Source organism: Coturnix japonica, chromosome 1 (genome assembly GCF_054131305.1).
Source record: "Coturnix japonica strain WE chromosome 1, WE-NBRP24, whole genome shotgun sequence".
In the NCBI taxonomy this organism is placed as follows: domain Eukaryota; kingdom Metazoa; phylum Chordata; class Aves; order Galliformes; family Phasianidae; genus Coturnix; species Coturnix japonica.
The window spans coordinates 114569999-114594533 of NC_140663.1; the positions used below are offsets into that span (position 1 = coordinate 114569999).

Below are 24535 nucleotides of genomic sequence, written 5' to 3' on the forward strand. Positions count from 1 at the left end.
TGCAATTATAAATATTTGATCACTGATTTTATTAATTGTGATGAAATCCGTCTTTATAGTAGTTAATCTGGACAATCTAATAAAACTGAGAGTACAGACACAAAGTCAGGGCTTTAATTATACGTTCTGCCATCAATCCAAAACTTGAAACCTCAGAAACTAACTGATGGCTCCTTTCTACCTGTTCTACCTCCCAAAAGTAATATTAACTCCTTCAAAGGTCTCCTTACCCCATGCTGACTTTTGGACAAATCCAGTTTCATATCCACTAGCTCTCTTATTCTCAGGGCAAACACCAACTTATTTTCCATCTTATTTTCCAAGCACCTTGATACTTCCAACTACTAACCTTGTGCACGCTCCTGTTTGCCTTCAATACACTCACTCTAAATAAGAAGTCAATCCTTTGTCTTGATTATCCCCAAACCCGCCCATTCCTACAGTATTTTCATTTCAAAATGGTTTCCTAAAAACAGTTTGCTGTTCTTAGAAAAATGTCATTCCTCCCAGTTACCATTTTCCTGACCATTGTCAGGAATTTCAAGCAATTTAATTTCTGCTTGGACAAAATTAAACCTACGATCTTTCTGCAGAAATCCTTACCATCACCTCTCTATCACTCCATCTTGTACAGAAGTGCCATCTTTGACATTGTACTTTCTCTGTCACATTTGTCTAGGTACTACTTCAAATCCTTGCTGTTTGTGTTTTCTTCTTCACTGCAATCAGCTTTGTTTTGTTTCTTTCAACTTCTTGTCATTATTATTTTTCGTAGCACCCACCTCCTGTCAATCCAACACACCGATGCTGAGACAACCGTCTTTCTAATTACTCTCACATCTTCACATCACTGCCAGTCCCCCTGATTTATATATCAATTTGAATTCCTGTCTTTGCAAGCCAAGCCCCATAGTAGAAATCCCAGAACTGTTCCAATTCCCTGTAGCTATAATTATATGCAGCATCTATTCAATCTTGTGCAGTAAAGAAATTTGTGAACACTACTACTGAAATAAGATTAGTCCACATAAAAAAAGTATGAAGAGTGATACAGGTCTTTTTTTCCTTGTGAAATATACTGCAAAAAGACAACTGTTCCCAGTTCTTTGGGATTCAGTTTTAACATAGGAATTACAGGGTTTTTATATTACTATAGCTTTGGAATTTTTTTTATACAATATGATCAAAAGCAACTTACAGGAAGTAAGGGAAGGCATACTTTGCATTTATTTTCTAAAAGCAAGTTTTTGACAAGATGACCCAGCAATGACCTCATCTGGTATTTTTATTTGTTCTCTTGTTCTTTCGTTTTCAGCATTTCAAAGCATTTCACTGGACACTTGAGATGCTCCTGATTTATCTCTTAAGCAGATACTACAGCTCATGCAAAAAGTGTCTCAGTCCTTAGGATCTCAGTTGTTAATGAAGAATGTAAGCTAGATATAGGTATGAACTGTTTTGTTTTTGAATTGCAGTTTTCTTCCCTCCTTTTAGCACTAAGATGACACATGGCACTGACTGAAATAAAGAGGACACTTCCGCCTCTATTTCCAGTTTACAGATCTGCTGATGTCAAACGTGAAGCAGAGGCAATCAGTGCAAGAGCTCAGAGGTCTGTTAGAAAACACTTAATGGAAACCTAATAAATGCAACAAAAACTTGATAGGAAGGACAGCAAAGTTTATAATGGTGTGTTATTGCAAAGCGCAGCCTTCCATGGTCCTTACTTGAGAAGTAATCCTCCCACACACTCTGGCATAGAAGGCAGTCCAAGAGCAATTTCTAGAGGTATTCCAGACTATCCTCCTCTTAATTTCTTATTTTAGCTTTTTTTAGTGGATTCACAAAATGATCTATTGAAGACTGGAAAATAAATGCAAAGAATAATCTACCAAGTTTTATTTTTTGTCCACTTTGGCCAACAAGCCCATCTCAAACCTGACGATGAGTTTCTGCTTCTGGGTCTTCCCAGAAATGATATAATCTCAGAGAACCAGGCAACATTCAGGCCACATGGACTTTACAGATCAGGCGTACATGACCCCAATTTTCCTCAGAATGTCAGAGTAAGCGGCCTTCTCAAAGCTTACTAGCCTTATGCTCACACTTCTAAGGCCATAACAAAGTAAAGGACATAACTGGTTTCAGCTACACACCTGGGCAGAATGAAAGAGAAGTAATTATATGTTTCCCTTTTATAGCACATCCTAAGGGAAGAAAATGTGGGGTCTAAACTCTTAGCAACTTGAATCTAGGGTGGGCTAGGAAAAAAGCGTGTATCCACTTTGTGAAGGCATTTCTTAGTGGGAAATTAAGGCACTGAAGCCTTATGAGATCTGAACCACTAGCCCTATCACTGAAGTGTTTAAAGCTCCAACACTCAGCCCAGCACTCCCAAGATCTTTTACAGCTTTTGTACAGAAGTCACATGATAGAAAATACACACACAATGGTGGTCATGGACATGATGGATCCAGAACTACACCCTCTTCTATTTACACAAGTCTCTTCTGCTCTTTCCTTCTCTAGCTTCATGTACCTTACCAAAGGTCTGAGTTCAGTGAGCAGGCCAAAAAAGAAACAAACAAACCAAAGCCAAACAAACCAACCCATGCCTTAATCTAGCATCTACCTACACAGCAATGACAATTTTCAGAGCGTTGTTTGAATCAGCTGCCCCTTCCCTTCTCTCAAATCCATATATATCCTGCTTGGAAACAAACAGGCATCTCTGCTCTTGGTTGAGCTGTTCATAGTTTCCAGGTGGTTTAGTTCTCACACTCACACAGAGAACCAGGGTATTACATTCATAACAGATTTTAGGCTGTGAAGATCAATCTCAAATGCTTAACTCGAGGAAGCAAAAGAATCTCCAGAAGTAGCACCAGGACGAATCTGGATCCTCTGGCTAGGAATAGCCCCTCCTCAGGCTAACTGCATTACTTCCTGACATACTGCTCCTTTACACTACTGAATACTGTGAATCACATTCACCTCAGTGCCTTTCTTTCCCTTTCCCTTTCTTCCTTTTTTTTTTTTTTTGCAGGCTAGCAAGTCCAAGGAAACCCACTTTTCAGCTGGGATTCTCAAAATATCCAAATCTCCTGGCTGGCACTCTGGAACTACAAGAATTCCAGGGGCCACCGTGTGAATGCAGCTCAGTCGTGGAAATGGTCTTGGACACCAGGTGTGACAAATATCCAAAGTAAATAATCTTTCAAAAGCCAGGCTTTCAAGTGGGTAGCACAGGTGATTGGTGGGTTCAGAATCAGCAACACCCTGGAAACCCTGGTATTCAGACTGTGCTGAAGCCTCTAACTCTTCTAGCAGCATCCAAGAGAGCAGAATTTGCCCTTTTTATTAAAAGTGATGTCTATCAGCAGTTGCTGATATTTTTCCTATGTAGGAGGAAGGAATTGCAGCAGTCCTCTCCTCCTTTTCCTTTAGGCTGAAACACGCTGAAAATTGCACGTAAAATTGAAAACAAATAGATACTTTAAATATTGCCAGCTCCTATCAAATCACGCTTTCAGAGGTGTGTCTCATAGTATGTTACTTTCACAAGGTACAAGGGTGACCATAAAGAAACACAGCAGGTGTGTATCAATTTATATCTCGGTCAAAAGATTCAGTAGGCTGAAAGTAGAAATACTCTTAAGTTAGCATTGCAACTCAGAACTCTAAGGATTTGGGGCATTTCTAAATTCTGTTTCTTATTTCTACTAAGGAAGTGTTATCAAATGCATTTTCAAAACTCTTTCTAAATGTTAACTTTCACATTTTATGTAATGGCAGATAGCAAGTTACTTTTAAAACATCAGGGAACTTCAAAATAAATCAAGCAATGTAAAAAAGATTTTAATAACAGCATAAAATCCTAAATTATGAGTTTCTTCCATTCTGAAGAAAATACGCAATTAATAAGCAGAGAAAACACAAGTCTACTTTCCCAACTGAGACAGTAAGACTGATTTTCTTTAATGCCCAGCATAACCATGGCTCAAGAAAAAGGCAACAAAATAAACAAACAAACAAATGTTTGTGAAAATACTGAAGAATGTTACCTACAAACAGAAATCACACAAGAACCTGCAACCATATGCAAGCAGGAATTATTTCAAATTTCACAACTAGAACTGCCCAAGTGCCAGCCTTTCTTTCTAAGTGCTGAATGAGACCTAACACATACTAAGGTGCTTTAAACAACAGCCGCAACAACTTTCAGTGTTTATCTCTCTCCACAAGCACAAACAGCCATAAGAAGGATCAGTTTACAGACAGATAATTTAACTAATAAAACCAGTAATGCTTTAAAGTCCAACAGGAAAACACTCTGTATCGGCCCTTCAGAAAAAGGCCTTCTAGTATTTTATAACAGTATTTTTCTATTTGCCCTCCCTTTGCTAATTCATTTCAAGTATGTTAATTTTGATGGCTTCTTTTTTGCTTAGAAAGGCTTAGAAAGGACTTTGCACTGCACACAGAAATGAAATGCAGAGCTACAAACACAACTTTTTTGACTGCCTTTAAAACTAGTTTCTTACCTTTCAGTCACATGCACTTATCACACACTGTTTCTGAAAATATCCACGTGTAAAGCTTCCAATGTTCCTTCTTCAAGCATTGAGAGGACAGGAAATAGTAAAGAAGTAAAATGCAATACTGCATTCGGGGCTTAAAAAGCTCTCAACACGACCCACTCTAATCATGCCTTTCCATCGGAGCTTAATGCATGTAACTTCAGTAGAGACTCACCTTGCATGATACCGTGAGTGCCAGGAAGTGCAGGCATTGGATGAAGGAAGGTGTGACGTGGCTGTCTCAGGTTGACTTTCTGTAATCTTGGCTGCATGCCACGAGTGAGGCCTGCAGGCTAGGTCATTTCTTCTGCAAAGAGAGAGAAAGAACGTATGAGTTTAATGCAAAAAAGTCCAGTGAGGTGATGTGAAGCAATAAAATATTAAAAATTAAAAACAAAACAAAACAAAACCGAAACCAACAAACTATCAGGGCAGCAGTCACACAGACAGCATAGAAATACAATGATTTCAAGTGACAATGAACTAGGTGATGTTCTCCATGCATGCCAGTTTTGAAAAGCTAACCAGCATTCCTTTAAACTCTCGAGGCAGTGAAATACCAATATTCTCCCAGGTTTGTGCTACTGTAGGTTTTAGTGCAGTTTTTATGATGGAGGGGAGGCTTTTCTTTTTTTTTCAGTGGCCAAGACAGACAAACATAAATTTTGGAGTACCTGAAACACGTACAGAGCTTTAACACCTCAGGCTAATACTGAGCTTCAATGACTCTTTCAGAACATGACAACAGTATAGCAGGGCTTCAGTAAGGTTATCCTATAGCTATATGCTTATGGGAAGAAGGATTAATGACACTGCTTCATACAGGTTCCTAAGAGTGACATCACTTATCATTCCAACAGTAAGCAGTCAGGGCATATATTCCCAGCCTTTCTGCAAAGCTGTTCTAAGCCCCTCTGCTTCTTTCCTTTGCTGAAGAGCTAATATAAAGAGCTTTCATTTCCTTTTCCAAGGGCTTTGTAATGCCTCTCAACACTCCTGAAAGAAGCATTCTCCTTCCCCAGTGTTATATAAGCCTTCTGGATGGGATTCACCTATTTCTGTCTCAGCAAACGCATGCCCAGCACAGGCCGTTTGTGTAGACTCTCAATAGCCTTGGGTATAAAACAGAAACCTCCTGAATATAATTCATTCTGTCTTTCCCTCTGGATCTTCCTGGGAAAACTGTAAGCTAAAATTTGGATCAGATTTAAGACGACACAAATCCCATCCTTCGAAGTCACAGTCTGAACACCAAAAGATTATAGGATCTCAACTCTTAGAGGTTTATTTTTTTTCAATGTACTTATGTATTTCACTTATTTATTTGTGGTTTTTTAAACAGTAATTTGTCTCAGTTACAAAATCATTCACAAAGCACAGAAAGCGTTCCCAGCTCTCAATTTATACTCTAAAGGCAGTTCCACATTTTTTCATTCATCTCTGTTTTTCAAATGTGGGTTATCAGACAGCCACTAGAAAACAAAACCAGAGCTCATTATAAGCCCAGTATCTTCAAAACAGATCCAATTTGACCACACGGCTTTTTGGAGTACATTCAGGAACATGTGATGAATTCAATGATGAATTGCCTTTCCAAACTCTGCATGCATGGTTATAAAAGGGGAATAATAATTCTACAGGGAAGCTGCAGTTTCACTAAGAAGTGTGGCATCATTACTGTCACTAAAAAAAAAAGAAGTAATTGTTTCTGTAAACAAAAGCCTCCTCTTTCCACACGTGACAAAAGAGAAAACAGCTCAGCAGAGCATCAGTATGTTCTTCCTTGGTGCGATTTGAAACTGAGAGTGAATGGTGAAGACTAAATATTCTCTGTGAAAACAAGTGAAGATTCTTCACTTCAGCGCCGTGGTGCTCAGCTCCAGACAGCCCTTACATATTCCAAGCACCCCAAGTTTATATTCAGGTATGGGGAAGAAGTATCCCATCGTTCAGCTGCACAGAGCACTGAAGGGTTTCCTTTCCACTACTTATTCTGTTATTGATATCAGGTAGGCAAACTGTAAAAGTTCAGTATAACTTTCAGGCATCAATTCAGCAAAAAAGCTTGTTATGAGACAATTACTTTAGCACTGTGAACAAAGGAAACACAAGACTAGAAAACTAGCACAACACAAGCAACGTGTGGATCACAAGGAGACCACAGTTAGGGAAGGAGGGCTTCTGCAATGGTTTGCTATGGATTTGGCATACAATAGGAGGAATTTGGTCAATGGGAAGGAACAAAAGGGATGCACTTTTAAAGTCAGTACCGTACCTCATGGAACTTCTCAAGATCTTCATAAGATAATTTCTTGCCTCATTAACATCATTTTCAGACGGCATTTCCTGTGCTACAATATCCACCACCACTTTCATCTTCCTGAGCAGCCAAGCAAAGGGAGGAACAAACTGGACTGAGTTGTGATGTGAGGCAAGTCAAGCGGAAAAGAACTATTAAGTTCTGTTTCATTTTGGTATCAGTGGACATGTATACTTTTGAGGGATTTTTTTGGTTTTTGGTTGTTTGTTGGTTTTTTTTGTGGTTTTTTTTTGACATCATAATGCCTTTTTTATTTTGCCTGAATGGTCTAAAAATACTCGTGGGATCCTGCAGGGCAGAATCAACCAGACACCTGCTTTTGATGAAGTCTGCAGCATGACTAAAAGCTAATTTACTAAGCACAATAAACATTGCTGTCTGTTGGACTCACATCATTTAATTACATTTAGTATTTCCTGCACTTCAAGAAACTGCTTTTCTACCAATAAACAGAGCAATACTTGAATTCAGATTCCAAACCTCAGCATAAATAGGTAGGAGAATTGGAAATAACAGACTAAAACCCTGAAAACCAGAATATTTTGCAGGCAACTGAAGATGCTGGAAGCAGAGCGTTTATATTCTAATGTAACGTCTCTGTATTAATTCTGAATGACAGAATGAGATCATCTGAACCTACAATGCGGAAAACCTCTAGCATAAATGGAAGCATTAATAAAAGCGTTCCACTGACAGTATTTTTCTACCAATACACTGGCAAAAACTGCTGGAAGGAAAATGCCAGTAAGTGGCAAGACATGATACAGAGGAAAGAACAATTTCTATCAGTTACAGATGGTGTGTTAAGAGATGCATCACTGACATGCAGTGTGCAAATAGTTAAGCAATAAACCTACCTTTCCCTTATTGTTCTTCAGAATAAATCTGTCCTTTTATAGCTACTCTTTGGAAGTCATTTAAACTATCTGAATTTCACAGGTTACAGAGCTTAGTCACTTAGATTACAGCAACGATACTGATTTGGTATGAGGAGAACAAAAAAAAAACAAAAAAACAGGAGAAAGAGAAAAAATATGCTTCTTTGACCAACAATGAACACCTAATTAAACTGGGCAAGCATGGGAAAAATAACAAAAGTCAGAAAATATTTGATTAAGTACAGATACAAAAATTCAGATAATTTTTCTTTTCAGTTCATAGAATCATGGAATCACCGAAGTTGGAAAAGACCTCTAAGAGCATCCATTCCAACTGTCCACCAATCACCAGTATTTCCCCACTAAACATTTCTTGAACGCCTCTAGGGATGGCAAATCTATCACCTCCCTGGGCAGCCCATTCTAGTGCCTGACCACTCTTTCAGACAAGAAATTTTTCCAAACTTTCAATCTGAACCTTGCTTGGTGCAATTTGAGGCCATTCCCTCTCACCTACTGCTAGTTGTGTGGGAGATCAAGCCCTACCTCACCACAACCTCCTTCTAGGTAATAACAGAGAGCAATAAGGTCCTCCCTGGGCCTCCTCTTCTCCAGACTGAACAACCCCAGCTATTTTAAGCCACTCCTCATAACAGTTGTGCTCCAGACCCCTCACCAGTTTTGTTGTCCTTCCCTGAACGCGCTTCAGGGCCTCAATGTCTTTCTTGTAGTGAGCGGCCCAAAACTGAACACAGCATCGAGGTATGGCCTCTCCAGTGCTGAGTACAGAGGGACGTTCACTTCCTTGCTCCTGCTGGCTGCACTATTTCTGATACAAGCCAAGATGCCATCAGCCTTCCTGGCCACTTTGGGCACACTGCTGGCTTTCGTTTAGCTGAGCATGGGCCAACACACCTAGGTCCATTTTTTCCACACAGTCTTCCAGCCACTCTGCCCTAAGGCTGCAGTATTGCATGGGGTTGTTGTGGCCAAAGAGCAGGACCAGGCACTTGGTCTTGTTGAACTTTTTCCCAGTTCATTTGAGAATGCACACAAATGCATTCATTTTTAATTTTTTCATGAGGCCTGTCTCATTGCAGAAAGGTAATCAGTCCCTCAGAATGAAGGAATCTGTTTTAGTGATTAAAGATCCTTAAAAATATGTTATTTGGCATTCAGCCACTTAGCTCTTGTTTCTACAGAACATTTTTAGTCCCAAGGCAGCAGACTACTGCATAGCCCCTGTGTTTTGATGGTACAACTTCCCTGCAACTTCCAGAATTGGCTTCAGCACCAAGATAAAAATCACAATCTACAGCTGTCTGATGTTCAAGCACTCAATTCAGCTGCATTTTCACGCAAGAAGGGAGCACATCTGGACATGCTACTGAAAGGCAGCCACTGCATCCACTGACTGATATAGCTCACAAGGTACCCTCCGACTGTTTCACAGTCAAACCAACCCAGTCATGCCACAGCTGTTGGTCCCAAGGAAAACAAACCTCACAATGTCCTAAATTCCTGCTGTCTTGAGAATGGACATCAGCAATCTCAATGTTTTTTGCCTTTTTCTTTTTTCCCCTTGTACTGTCTATGTCAGCATTCACGTCATCTACACAGGAAAATATGGTAAGCTTAATCCTTGTTTGGGTGAGCCATACCAGGGACTGCCTAAATCCCTTTTCAAAAGCAAAAACCAGTACACCCTCCTAGCTAAGGCACACAGATTATACCCTCACTTAAATAGAGATTGAATTGAAAATGTGCAAAATGCTTCTTTATGGTGAAAAATATACCTGAAAAACTAATGGTAAATATCAACTTGCTATGTATTCTAAGGCAATGCCTTTTGGAACTACAGCTTTCTTCTGAGCTTAAAAAAATACACAAAACCAACAGTACTTCTCTTTCACATATACACCCTGAATAGAGAGAAGGCCTGAACGGGACTTTATTTAGGACAAAATCTGTTGCAAGCATTAATGTTAGGTATTTCACAACTGCAAAACAGCATTAAAAAAGTAATGTAAAAGATGGCTCTCTTAACATTAAAAAAAATAGTAATAATCTCAATAACAATTTTAATGCTAGCTTACCAGCTCTGCGCTGAGACGACATGCATGAATTCAAATTACTATTAGAAACACTCAAAGCTATACCAGGGGTTTTCATGTAAAGACTGCTTTCCTCCATTAGCAGCAGCACATAACCCATCTGCTTGTTAGAGCATACTCTACTGGAATATTTATTAGCTTTTTTTTTTTTTTAATTATTATTATTATTCTTTCAGGAAAATCCCCTGTGACAGATTTCATTGGAATGGGATGAATCAATGATGAAAACTTATCAGCCTGGTATATGAGTAAACTCTCCTCTGACCGCAGACAGCTGAGCCCTGCTGTGCACATCCCCTTGTCTTTTGACAGCAGGATTAGTCAAAGGCTGATCCCAATATCCAACACTGTTTATTTAATACACGAGCTGCAGTAGGTGATCAGCTGAGAGAGCAGCTGGGAATCTCATGCAACACAGAAACCCATGAGTAGGAACCAAAATAAAGAATTTTCACTGTCACCTACTTGATGCGCTCAACCCTTTTGATGAGGGCAAAAAAAAAAAGATACAGAAAGTTAGGCTCTGTGAATCCTTCTATCTTAGCAGATACTAAGCTATTATCCTTCCGGTTAAAACATACTGAAAACACACTATTATTGGAAGACAGCTTCTTATTTAAGCAAGCTGTTAACAACTCAATAACCATGAAGTAATGAACAAGACTTATTTAAAAGCAGCCTACCCAGCTCCTGATCTGTACACTACAGAAGCTCCTCGCAGGCCACTTTCATGCTGTCATCTTTCACACAGGGAGGGCAGTTCTGCCACCTCTTTGCATGCAGACAGCAGAGATGGTCCTCACCTGCTGCCACATGCACCTGCCACAGCCTCTGCTTTCTTTCCTCTCTCCAACCCACAGCCCTGCCAAATGTTCTCCTTCCCAGGTTTAGCTGCAGAGAGCTGTCCCTACCCCTCCAAATGCATAGTTTGTGTCTTCATTCTGGCAGTCATACAGGCTTGTTTTGCAAATCTACTTGCAGGGTCAGATGGAAAGTTGTAGTGATGAAAGATGGCACTGCAGTCACTTAATAACCCAGTAAAAATACATCTAGGAGCTGGCAAAAATTATTAGGGAGATCGTAGAATCATAGAATCTTAGAATCGAAAGATTGGAAAGGACCTATAAGATCATCTAGTCCAACCATCCTCCCTTTACCATACCTACAGAAAACCCCTAAACCATATCTCCTAGCTCCCTATCCAGACGCTAAGATGGTTTAACCTAGCAGCTAGAGAACTCACCCAGCACTGCTCTTGTGGACGGAATGACTTGGGTTCCAGTCCTTAGTTCTGAATTTTCACTTATGCCTTTTTTTAAGTTGTTCCATGGGAGATTGAGGTTGGATATTAGGAAATACTTCTCAGAAAGATCGATGAGGCATTGGAACAGGTTGCCCAGGGAAGTGCAGGAGTCATCATCCCTGGAGATGTACAAGAAACATGTGGATGTGGCACTGAGTGACGTGGTTAGAGGGCATGGTGGGGATGGGTTGGTGGTTGGACTAGATGATCTCAGAGGTTTTTTCCAACCTTAGAAATTCTATGACTCTATGATACTAAACATGTAGTAAATTTAGTCTGTCAGCCTACTTAATTATACTAGATTGAAGACCTCAGTTAAGAATTAACTAATGCTTTGTCTTTAAAATGCTTTCAAAATTTATTTGGTGAAAGATAATTTGCAGGGTGAATTCACATTAGGCTTCAGGGCAGAATCTTCCAACAACTATGAAATTTCCATGCATCTGCATGCAAAAATACCACATTATATGCAAGCTAGGAATAATCAACACAGTATGGCTAAAAAACTGGGAAATTTTGAAAGGGGAATTTGCCCCTTTCACTCACAGAACACTATGCCAGCGACAACACTTGCAATCATAGAAGCCACGGTAGAAAAAGTGAATCGATGCCATGTTTAAATGGGAAAACAGTTGAAAATCAGAACAACTAGCCCAGCAGCAATATGTCCTCACCCTTGAGAAGCTTCACTGCTAAGGATTCATCAGCACATTCCTCAGCAGCATAGCATCTAGTTAGGTAAGCAGCTTACTGAAAATGACGTTTTGTTTTTTTTCGGGTCACAGCACAGACATTTAAGCCATATTTGTTATGTGCACACAAGATAGACTAAGGATAACTCCATAAGTTTTCAACCAGTGGATGACAAAGAGAGCATGCACATAGGAAAATAAAAGAGATCTTCAAGGGTGCAAACAGAGTAGTGAGGTCCTGGAACAGGCTGCCCAGGGAGGTTGCGGATGCCCCGTCCTTGGAGGTGTTCAAGGCCAGGTTGGACGGGGCCCTGGTCAACCTGATCTAGTAACTGTGGAAGTTTGGTGGCCCTGCCAAGCAGGGGGGTTGGAGCTTCATGGTCCTTGAGGTCCCTTCCAACCCAGGTCATTCTGTGATTCTGTAAAATAACTGTACTGCTTACAAATTTGGCAAATCTTATTTTCTCAAGAAATGAGCAAGTTTGGAAGGATTGAATGAGGGAGAGGAAGAAAATGCTGTCTTGTCTGTTTGTTTGTTTTTTAAAAAAAACTTCTCCTGTCTAAGATCCTTAACCTGCTGTCAAACAGTCCCTCTTTATAACGCCCCGGCATCATGCCCATTAGTCTCCAGCAACACCATCTTTGCCTGCTTCTCCCCTCTGCCCCATCTCCCACCAGTCCTGAAGAGAGCCAGCTTCCTCCTTCCTCACGGTCTTCTCCTCACTGTCCACAGAGGTACAGAAACCTCTGAGGTTCTTCATCTTCTGCATCCACTGCGCCTTGTCTCCAGCTCACAACCCCTTGTTTATAGAGCCTCAGAAGGAAACACACGTTGCAGAACGAGGTAATGACACATACAGCCATTATTTTTTTTCCCCCGATTCTATTTATGTGAATTGAGAAGGTGGGCTGTCCACTCTAACATCTCATAGCAGCGTACAGCACTGTCCACTTTAAGGGAAGGTGAGAGAACAACAGATTTATTCCTAATCTTCAACACCCAGTAGGTTGTTCTACTGTTTATGAACTTACAAATAACTACCAACAGAAACATGTTTCATCCCATCAAAATCCACAGGACATTTCAGACATACACAGACAAGATCATCAGACAAAATGCTTTCCTCAGAAAGAAATCCCTGAGTTCTCTTTGCTCTCTCTGATCCAGTTCACCTCACTCTATTCACTCCAAGAAAGCCAACGCTGCCAGGTGAGTCTTCTCCAGGCTGTAAACTTCAAAATCATCATAATGAGCTCCATAAAATCAAGCTGGCTTCACCATACAGTAATTCTGTACTTCCAAGCATGAAAACAAACCCCAGTATATGTTCTTCTTTCAGATGGGCATTCTTTATCTTGCTCTGAAACTGCATGAGGGAATAAGTAACTCCTCTTATCTGTCTGAAGCTGTCCTGACACTGCAAGACTCACAGTGCCACACCAAGGACTGAACACAGCTCTGTTTCTCATTTCTTATACTTCTTCATTAGTACTATAAATCAATTATCCAACTACATCTGTCAGAGAAACAGAAAAATTCTGGCTTTTCACAGCTATTCTGACACCTCCTCAAGTTTCACATCACATCTTTTTCTCCCAAATACAACAAAATAAATTACTTTGGTTCGACAGGAACTAATAAAAGGAATATCAAAAGTAATGCCAACCAAAAGAGATTTGAAAGGAAAAAATGCTACGCTAGAGAAGAAAAAAACACAAGTAGGAAAACCATTCTGCAGGACTCCTTCTAGTCTACACCTAGTAAACATGTATAGTACTTCCAATGGATATGGTATTTGGAGATAGCTATGCAACTATAAATCACTAAGAAATATATGGCACTGCTTTTAAAAAGGGATTTTTACTGTCTTAATAGCTATTCTCAGATTAAAACAGATATAAGTCCTGGCAGGTTAGAGCACTCATAAATTTGGGCACGCAGTCTCAGCTGTCCTAACATGTTAGAAACCTGAGGCATAAGATAGTTATAGTTGCACAACCTTTTGGATTAATCCCTCCTTCCTTATCTCCCAGGTGTAGCTGAGATTTCAGATGGAGAAGCTAGTTGTTCAGTTCCAAGTTATATCCTCTTTTTGTCTCCAACAGGCAACTGTGGCCATAGCAGCATTATAATAAGAAGTAGGACAATCTGAAATCCTTATCAATTTATGATTTCTCCACTGGCAAAAGACAGGTTTATTACTGTAACTTCTTGAACTCCCAGCTTCTCTCGCCTATGCGCATACTAACCCGGGCCCAGTTTCTTTAACATTCACTCTTAACTGAAGTAGAGAGGTTCTGCCTGAGGAAGGTAGGGCCACCACTTCCATCCCTAAGGGCAGATGGTTGCTGCACAAATGGGTTGAAAGCAACTGGCAATTCTGTTAAAGCTGCTCAACATCCTGCTTCATGTTTTGCAACTTCATTCTGTCAGGAACAGAGCTGGGCTCCAGCTTCAGCCCTCCCTGCTACAGAACAGTACAGGTAAAGACATGGTGGTTAGGCAAGACTAAGTTCCAGCTGGTGGCCACAGAAGTAAGAATGGGTTTAAGAATTTTTCTTCACATCATCTTTTTTGGATGAGTATCTGGGTCATCCAGACAAAGGGGTGCTCTTCCCCTTATGGCCCTGGTGGAGAAGGATCCAGCAGCTGTACTTGGAGAAGACAGATCCCTTTGCTATCCCTGCACACAGTGCTGTACTTACAGGATCACAGAATCCTCTGTGTGTCCACCTCTGTCACACACATAAACAGAGAAGTATGTCTGAACCCTGAAAACAAAGCACTTGATTTCTCACAGAATCACAGAATTATCAAGGTTGGAAAAGACCTAGAAGATCATCTAGCCCAACCATTACCAATACTTCCAGGCTAAATCATATTCCTCAGCACCACATCCAAACGTTTCTTGAACACTCCCATGGTTGGTGACTCCACCACCTCCCTGGGCAGTGCATTCCAATGCCTGACTACCCTTTCCGAAACGTAATACTTCCTAATGTCCAGCCTGAATCTCCCCTGACGCGGCTTAAAACCATTCCCTCTAGTTCTATCACTGATTACACGAGAGAAGAGGCCAACCCCCAGCTCACTACAACCCCCCTTTCAGGAAGTTATAGAGAGCTGTAACGTCTCCCCTGAGCCTCCTCTTCTCCATGCTGAACAATCCAAGCTCTCTCAGCCTCTCCTCATAACGCCTGTGCTCCAGACCCCTCACCAGCTTTGTAGCCCTCCTCTGAACACGTTCCAGGGCCTCAATGTCTTTCTTGCAGTGAGGGGCCCAAAACTGAACACAGTACTCAAGGTGCGGCCGCACCAATGCCTAGTACAGGGGAACAATTACCTCCCTGTTCCTGCTGGTAACACTGTTTTTGATGCAAGCCAGGATGCCTTGCCTTGGCCACCCGGGCACACTGTCGGCTCATGTTCAGCTGAGCATCAATCAGTACCCCCAAGTCTTTTTCCTCAACACAGTCCTCGAGCCACTCCACCCCAAGCCTGTAGCACTGCCTGGGGTTGTTGTGGCCAAAGTGCAGAACTCGGCATTTGGTCTTGTTGAACCACTCCTCTCAGTAACTTGATGCCATTCAAAAACTTGAGATGCCGACTATGACCGACACATCACAAAAAGGGTATGCAGTAAATGTGAAAATATCAGTCTGGCAACACTTCTGTCAAATCATCATCCACTACAGCCAACTTACTATGCACTGCTCCAGGACAGCAATGGTGGCTGCAGACAAGTTGCCAGTCTGAGCTGCTGGTCTGGGTGAGGAACACACTCAAGCCATCAGTAAATTTATGCTGACCAAAACCCCCAAATCCTACTTAATCTATTAATGGCAATGCTGTTTCCCATGCTCTGGATGCCTGAGGAATACAGATAAGCCTTATGCTAAACAGACATATGGCAACCTTAAAACATTTAAAACCCATTAGAACTGGAAGTTCGAAAGTTATCTGAAAACTCCGATGTCTGAGATTCCTGGAGTAGGGCTGATATTGTTTAGTGGATAACACTGTTGCAGACTTTGAGGCTTATTTTGCAGAAACAGAATGCGCCAAGATACGCACCCAATTTAGCATCATTAGACTTGAAAGCTGAGTTAAGTAACTTCATAGCAAGATAAAAGCTATTTTCAAGCAAGCCTGGAAACAGAATCATCTCACTGCAATAACAACACAAGTCTTCAATATATTATATTCCTCCTCTATCCCACCTCACACTACCCCTTCAGATTTCAGTCTTTAGTCACCCTAATTACCACTAAGTTTTACAAGAGAGTCAGACTGGAAAAAATAAAACTGAAAAACCTGCAGTTGAAACATCTGTTTGAGTACAAAGAGACCAAATTTGAACCCACATTCATGATTTTCCAGGGCCACATTGGTTACAATGGATGATGAAATACAGAAGAAAAAAAATGCTGTAACTAATACTTGTAATTATTCCTGCTGCTGTATTAAAAAGCAGCAACAAGGGTTATCAGCACCCTTTGGCATGACTACATCACCATTTTTAAATCTGGAATGGTGAATATGCCTTTTCCTGTAAGTGACTTCTCAGCTGTTTGCATTTTTTATACTTGATTTACCCTCCTTTTGCTGGAAAGCAAAGCTATGTTGTAATAACGGTGTAAGGGCAGTATAAACTTCCCTTTATAGCAGCTTTATGCAGCCTCAAAGAACAGAAATATGTCTTTGATATACAACAACATTCACTGAAGAAGGAGACACACTGAATATCACATCTGTTCTCAAAGTGATTAAAGAAAGCTCAATATTTTATAGCTTCACTTGAAGTTCAGTGGGGTTAGCAGAAACGTGTGATGTGTTTTTATGTTCCAATCTCTACCACACATTATCACACCTTATTATGAAACAAGAACCCACAAAAGTTGACCCTAAGTCTGCTGGGATCATTCCCCACAGATGCAATGGGCAGTACCTGGCCTTAGTAATTCACACTGGAGGGAATCTCCATTAGCCTCATGAGATTAACGATTTTTCTAATGGAGCTGTCTAGTCACCACTAAGCAGATATAAGACAGAAACACACCTTGAGCCCTGCTCTGGCAGCCCACCTTCACAGCATATGTTCTTGTAGAGCAGGAAGCAGTGACAGTCCTGGCAGCAACAACAAAATCCCCCTCTGCCAAATTTATCATTTAATATCTCTCTTCCCCAAAACTGCACAAGTGTGTTAACATTTTTCATTCTTCCAGTGCTGCTCACTATCACACACACTTCTACCCCAAAAGAAATCTCACAACCCCTTCTTTAGATGTACAGACAGAATAAGAAAACAACTACCCTGGTCTCACGGCATGTACATGCACACTAATTTTCTCCTGTACCGTACCATAAAAATCCTGTGCATCCCTACATGATCTCAACTCGAGCTGTGCCCATAGCTGACAAGCCATAGCCAGGGAAATTTTTATTCCATTGGATTTCCTTTTCACGTCAGTAAAAGAACACTCCAGGTTTCCCCAGCAGACTAACTGCTACTCTGCTTATCCAGACAATCAGCACTTGCACACTGGGATGAAGAGCGCAGTCCAAGAAGATGGGCTGCAGACCTCTCCAATTCTGAAGTAGCAGCCATGAACCAGCCTCAGCGTGTGGCCTCACTGTGTGATGAGTGGTACTGCTCAGTGATAAGAAGCTCAGAGACACTGGGTCTGTCGGAAACAGATAACAAGAGTTGTCTCAGAGTTACCTCTCCTCTTCTGCACCTGTCCAATCCACTTCAGTGTTACTACTGCAAAATTTTAATCAGACACAATCAAGACAGCATGGCTTCTCCTGTTTCCACACAGCAAACAAGCCACAAAAAGCCAACCAAGGTGCACCCCAACCACTTGCATTCCCCAGGTTCAATCACCAGCTGCAGGGCTGGAGAACTCTGGAGCTCCATTCCTACCATCCCAGCAGAGCTCTGTCCCCTTGTACCTACCCACAGCCCTGACCCAGGCAGCGGCTCCTCCTCAGGCCCCAAGGACAGCTCCTGGCCCCATGGGACTGCCTCAGGCCTGCACAGTACTCGTGGATGCACGCTTGGGCCCCAGCCAAAGCAGAGCAGAGCCAGGTCCCCTGCTGCCCTCCAGACAAAGACTGTCCTCCTCTCCTCCTCCTCCTGCACTAATCCATGCCGCTGCGTCAGCTTAGAGGCTATAATTAGATTTGTGAAGGAGCCTTGTTGCCGCTCCACGCCAAGGGGCCACAGCAGTTTTGGTTGTTATGCTGGGGACTCCACCAGATAGGCCATGGTATGCACTGCCTGTCCTGCTCATCTGGGAAATCAAACCAGGGGACTGGTCGCAGGAGAACGTGCTTATAATTGCAAATGAAATGCTGGAAGTACCATTGCTTTCTCTAAGTTCTCAAATTTAGGAAGGAGGTGAAGGTGGTCAAAAGGACAAGAAGTGATCATCTTTTAGGAAAGAATATTTGCATTTCAGTCAGAAATCTAGTTAAAACAGCATAGGTAGAATTACACAGTTGCAAAATTGTCCTGTAGCACCACTGTCAGAACTTACTGGAAATTAGATGATGTAGGGCTAGAACTTCCTCAGCCAGACTGTAACATTCTATCAAAAAATGGCTGCGTATTATATGAAAGTGAAGTTATTACATTCTCACAGATGTTAAAGCTATTACAATGAGTTGTTCTTGTGAGTTACCTGAATGAGAGTAACTTAGCAAGATCCCTTGTCAACATTAAAACACTTGCACACCGAATGAGTCCAGAGATAGACTTTCATTTTGTGGCTCACTTGTCCAACATTGCTTCTAGAAATATAGAATCCACGTTATTATTATCATATGCACAAGGATACGCAGTCACAGATACTTGGTGACTATCCAGCAAAAAAGAAAAGTAAAATCATGCAGAAAAAGGGACTGTTTCTGGAATTTAAGAGGTCCATCTTCACTTAGCCCAGCAGGATAATAAATTGCATACTGTGACTACTGCTGAATGAGCTATCTGAAGAGTTAATACTAATAAAATTCCATTGTCACAACGTCAAAAAGAGGAACGACAAGTGAAAAACAAAAGCAACCGTCCCCATAATGTTAAAGGAAAATCTCACCCCTAAACACAGTTGTCTAATAGGACTTTAATTTGGCTTTCAGAGGCAATGGAGTCCACGGTCAACTTCACACACTTGGTATTAATTCTGGCATGACAATAAGGTTTTGACACTGGATCTGTAATCATGATGGTATTCAGTCTATACAGCAACAAATTATACTTTTCATTAAAAACTACCTTTTTCTTAAGGCAGGAAAGAACATTCCCAGCTCACTGAAAATTCCTGCATGCCACAATCTAAGCTTCTAGAAAGCTTGAGCTCCTTACTGAGAATTAAAGATCCTTCTAACTTGAAAACAGAACTCCAGCTTCACTGCCATCCCCGGAACAGAAAACCATGGTTCATTCTCAAAACTCTTTACCCAGAACACACTTATCAGTTTTACTGATAAAAGCTTCTCAGATCCATATTTTGCTTGTTTTAACAACCAAAGTTACGGCAAGTGATTTGCTTATCACGTGGAGCATAGGCACAAATGAAGTAGCATCTGCTCTATAGTGTGTTGTCCCAGTCCCTCTGCTGTCTGACTGTGGCTGTCAACATGAACTTCACTTCCCACTAACCTCTTGGCCACCTTTCCCCAGGGATATAGATTGCCATAGAAATATAAAGACAAAAAACAGTTTAAAACCAGACCAGTCAAAATGCTCCTAATGCTCCCCCTTTGAGATCTCTTGGGAAGCACATTATGGGTGCTTTTCTCTAGACTGAAATTCATGCAGCATTAAAATATACATCATCCTATTTAGTTTAGGAACTCTTATCCAAAAGAGATCACATTCTAAGGAAGAAATCTCTAACTTAATACATTTATCGTTAAAATGCCTTTTAAATTGTTTAATGAAAACAGCCACAAGAGAGCGCTAGTAGCAAAGAATTACATCGTGGGGAAAACTAAGGACTTGCGCCTATTCAGAAAATAAAAATAACTCTTTTGTTGTGGCCTGGCAGTCTTATTTGCACATTTAAGTTCTCAGACACTTAACTGCCACAAGCACAATGTTCAGAAGCCAAGAGAAATTCTAGGTGTCTTGGCTCTTGAATGCTGACTTTGAGACACATTCACTGCTCTTTCTCTTTGTTTTCCAAGGGAGATTACTCAGCAGTTTTTTCATGTTGTGCACCTTCAAAATGGCTCACTTCAACTGGGACTCCTGAAATTAACAGGCCGTTTTCTGATATCACCATATGTTTTCTCTCAATTTTTCTATCTCACTACAACTCAGAGCAATGAGCTAAAACATCAAAACTGCGTTTGTGGTTTTGCTTTTTTGGTCTCTGTGCCCCGACTGGCTGAATATCTCGTACTCCCTTCTCTGTTGCCTTTCCAAGAAAAGCACTGATAAATTCGAACCACACACACAAACAAAAAAAAGTCAGCTTACGTTTCAGGAAGCAGCAAATGGAATGGCAGCATTTTCTTCCATGAAAAGCAAGAGGAGTTCCTGTTTTCATATTTTCGGCTCCTATTATCTTATCTTAAGAGGAAATGACTTACAAAAAGTTTCCCTAAAAAAACTGACCTAAAATTTGAGAACAGAAAAATAAAATAAGACTGTGCTTAGATTATGGGCTTCTGGTGGAAGTGAGGGGGATGCAAAGTAAGTGAAGGAGTAATAAAATTAGTCTATTATTACTGAGGTGTCTTTAAATAGAAAACTGAACCAGTATTTTGACAGAAAAGTTACTGACACATTACTATGATACAGGTATCCGCCCTAAACACTAACATTTCAGCAGAGACTCATATCCTACCTTAACCACATATTCACACCTCCTAATCTCACACAAAGACTAACACAGTTTTTCTTGAGCACAAGAAGACTACATGCAGCATCGCTCTTTGTTTTCTCCTTTGCATGTGTCATGTAGCCAGTTGGTCTGAGCCCTGGTCTGCCAGTCACCATGTCTGAAAATGGGGCAAAGAAGCCATGCTGGAAGCAGAATTTTGTTGTTGCAACAGAGCAGAGGAGCTTTTTGTCTTTCCCATGACCTAGGAAGCTGCATTTAACACAAAAAGAATCCGAAGAGATCTGTAAAATACTCTGCTTCAAACTGTGAGAACAAATAAACACAAATACATTATCAAGTCTTACTGTCCTTACAAATAACGGGAGTTCAGTCATTAACTTGGACAAATCAGGATTTAACCGCCGCAGTTTCCTTCAGTCTTTTTTGTACTTCAGCTCAACTGTACAGGCTTGAGCAGGATGGAACAGCAATTTCATTTCTAAGTAAGACATGCACTGCTGACAATGAGGTATTAAGCAGTACAAGGTAAGAAATCATCAATCTTCCTGCCTGGTAAATTCACAATAGACTACCATGATAAAGCTTTCACATTCTGGAATGGTTTCTCCTAACTCTGCCTTGGGGAACTAGACAGGCACATCTGGATGTCTGAGATGAGACAAAAATGTTGATCACTGGATTTATGTTACATCACATATGTTACATAAATACCTTTTTGTCATTATTTTGGGTATATTCTGCTACCTTTTGATGTCTAGATAGCATTGAACTCCTGAAGTCATTCTTTTACCTCAGTTTTTGCTATGATTTATCAGAATTCCTCCAAAACATAATAAAATATTTTTTTAGTAAGTCTTTATCATCTGGAAACATCTAAAATGCTTCACATATTGAATAATTGGCTCCAAATGCCGCTTCAAGTAGGGTTTACACTCAAGTATTTCAGAAACTATCATGCTATGTAAGCAAGGGGCTAAAGAAATTAACCTTTAACATGAATACCAAAAAAAAGGCTTCATGCACCAGTAATGCTGAAGAAAAATGCAGCCTCTCACAGGGCAAGCAGTAGCAACAGCAGAAGGAATCAAAATGCACTGGGAATTTCCGGTTCTCTCATTGTGACCAAGGTGAAAGAGCAGGAGCCAGAAGCAGGCAGCAGAGCAGCCTTCGGACTTCACTCTCCTCCAATGCCTTTGTCCAAGACAGAGTTAGCAAGCAGCAGTGTGCAGCCAGATGTGGAGCCAGCTGTGCCAGCCCAACGTGGTGCCCTCAGCAAAAAGGAACTTGTTACCCCCTTGGAGCATAAAACTGTGGAAACTCTTCTTTGCTCATGGCCAGAAGACGTGGCTGTGTGTCGCCCCTGAGCTGCCTACCGCAGTGGGCTTACAGTTCCATGGCTAGCTCAGATGAACTGAACTTCCTTACAAACCACATTCCCAATACTGGCATTTCTATGTAGATGTGGTGCTTTCCCACACTAGTTTCTGCTATGATTTACTCAACCATGTCCAAGGTTATCAAAAAAATGGGAGTGGGGAAGGAGAGTTCCTCCACTCCCAGGGCATTTCAGGAGACAGCATGAACTCAGTTTGTCTCATTCCTGGTTGAAACCTTATGGCCACACAATACAAACTATTGAATCCCCACAAAGAACAACGCCAGAAGCTACGATGCTTCAGATTTTATGTGGGCAAGGTATTTTGCTCAGACATGCTCTAGGCCAGATCATAGTTTGAAGACATTCCCATTTCTTTTTCTTCTCCATCAGGTGTCATGCCCCAGCTTGGCTCCATGCCTGCCAGCAAGGTTACTCTATGAGCCAGACCAGTGAATGGACCTTGATTCGAATTGCAACTCAGACAAAATTCCCCCAAACCCTGACTCTGCAATGGAGTAAAAGTATAAGGGACACGAAACTCAATAGTACAGTGCTGCAACCAAGACCATAAAGTAATGGTGTCTTGTTTAAGTGATGAGATGAAACTTTGTTCAGTAATTCAGTAACTGAAGTTGCAGTAGTCCTGTATCGTTGCCCGTCTTTTAAGTATTCATATTTCTAGAGTTAGATGCTGGACCCAGAACTTTTAAAGAAATCTTTTATGATCTTTACAAATTAGAAGGTGTTACATGTAGTTACAAAACCAAGTACAGCACAAAATCTCTACCCTTAACATGGCAGGCTACCTGACATGAAAACATTTGACACAAGTAACTTTCTGAATAAACATATTAAAATTATATCTCCACAAATAAATTTCTATGCCTTTTCTACCACTCCAATTATCTCCCTGATGGAGATGACTTAGTAAAATACGGTGATGTGTGCCATATTTTTGGCTTCCTATTATTCAAGTTTGACAGTGAATTTTTTCATATTTGTGAAGAATGAGATTATGAAAGTCACCACAACATAAAAACATGTCAGTCACAACATATGTATCGAGAGAGTCCTGACAGTTGTACAAAGCAAACATTGAAAAACACACTAAACAATGATTTGCTCTTTGAAACCAGGGACAACACCTCCAATTCAAGGAACTGAAGCTTATGTTCACTTAGAAGTGTCAACTAGTATGTCACTAACAAACCATGTTAAGACAACTGAGAAACCAATCAGCCAAAAAATTAAGAAATAAAAACGCTTTTTGGCTAAACATCCCACCAAAAAGACAGTTGGCATGGGAAACACCCAAATACCTGAGTGGAATTGTTTGGATGGAGGTGAAGGGAACACAGATTTGTACCATTTCTGCGTATACATAATTAAGAGACTGTGCCAACAGTCAGACAAGCAGGTGAAATCGTCCTCATCAGGAGGTTTTCACTGTATAATTTGCTGAAAACATGAAGCTACATGTACATTCTTTTGTCATGTCCAGGCCTTACTGTCAGTAGTGCAGGGTCAGGCAGCTGGAGAAGTGGGAGAAGGGTGATGGCAGCACAGTCAGCCCCAGGCCTGCCCACACAGACAGCCATGGACATGCTGGAGCACGAGGGGGGGCATCCTTGCCAGCTCCTCCAAGGTGTCCCGCCAAGTACACAAAGTGCACAGAGGTTTATTCTGCTGTTACTCAGAGCTCCTTTATGGGAAAGTCCTTCTACAAACCCCTCCATATTCACAGGAAGTGCTTCTGAGGTAGGCCTTTATGCACTGTGCCACTGAAAGGACAAGTTTCCTTTACACTCATCTGGTTTCTGCCTCCACTTCTTCAACCTTGGTAACTTTTAGGCAGCATCACATGAGACACTAGAAAACATGGCCCTGAGCTATCCTGCTGCACAACCTGACACATGTATCCTCCTCTTTTCAATCACAAGAAGTAAAAAATAACTCCAAACTTTCACAGCTTTGCGGCATTTCCTTACATCTAGAACGTACAGGGCAATGGAGATTATACTTAAAAACTGGAAGAGATGTATAACTACAAACACCTTAGTATCGACATTCATGGCAGTTTTACATTTTTTATATAAACACGTACACATCTATTCTGAAAGAAATTCACATCTCCCATAAGAAACGTCCTAAGCATGCTTGGTGTCTTCCTAGGAACGGAATCTACTCAAGAAGCAATTCAGTACTATACACTGAAGAATTAGCATGCAATTAAGATGTGTTGTTTTGACAAATCCACGTGAGAAAACAACACAGAGTCTCCTGAGCTCTCTGTTAATCCAAAACCAAAGGTATACTGCTCTTGTTCAATCATCAGTACTGGTGAGCTATTTAAATGCTGCATTTGTTGCTGAGCCTGTTGCACAGTTCCCATTTGGCTCAGAATGCAAGTATGCAAA

The 24535-nt window shown here is 41.0% G+C and overlaps 1 protein-coding gene across 9 annotated transcripts in view; it reads right to left on the reverse strand.

The window, feature by feature from the left end:
- The window catches only part of SHROOM2 (shroom family member 2), a 111119-nt gene that overhangs the window by 38614 nt on the left and 47970 nt on the right, over nt 1-24535 (reverse strand). For 8 of the 9 annotated variants that reach the window (XR_014940693.1, XR_014940699.1, XR_014940700.1 and 5 more), the window contains exons 3-4: nt 6856-6960; nt 4756-4887 (exon numbers count right to left, since the gene is read on the reverse strand). Coding sequence is in view for 2 of the 9 variants with exons in the window: in XM_015886870.3 (XP_015742356.2) it covers nt 4756-4887; nt 6856-6960 (237 nt within the window). In the remaining 7 variants the exon portion in view is untranslated. The remainder of the gene's footprint in view (nt 1-4755; nt 4888-6855; nt 6961-24535) is intronic. The other variant, XM_015886877.3, reaches the window with a different exon arrangement.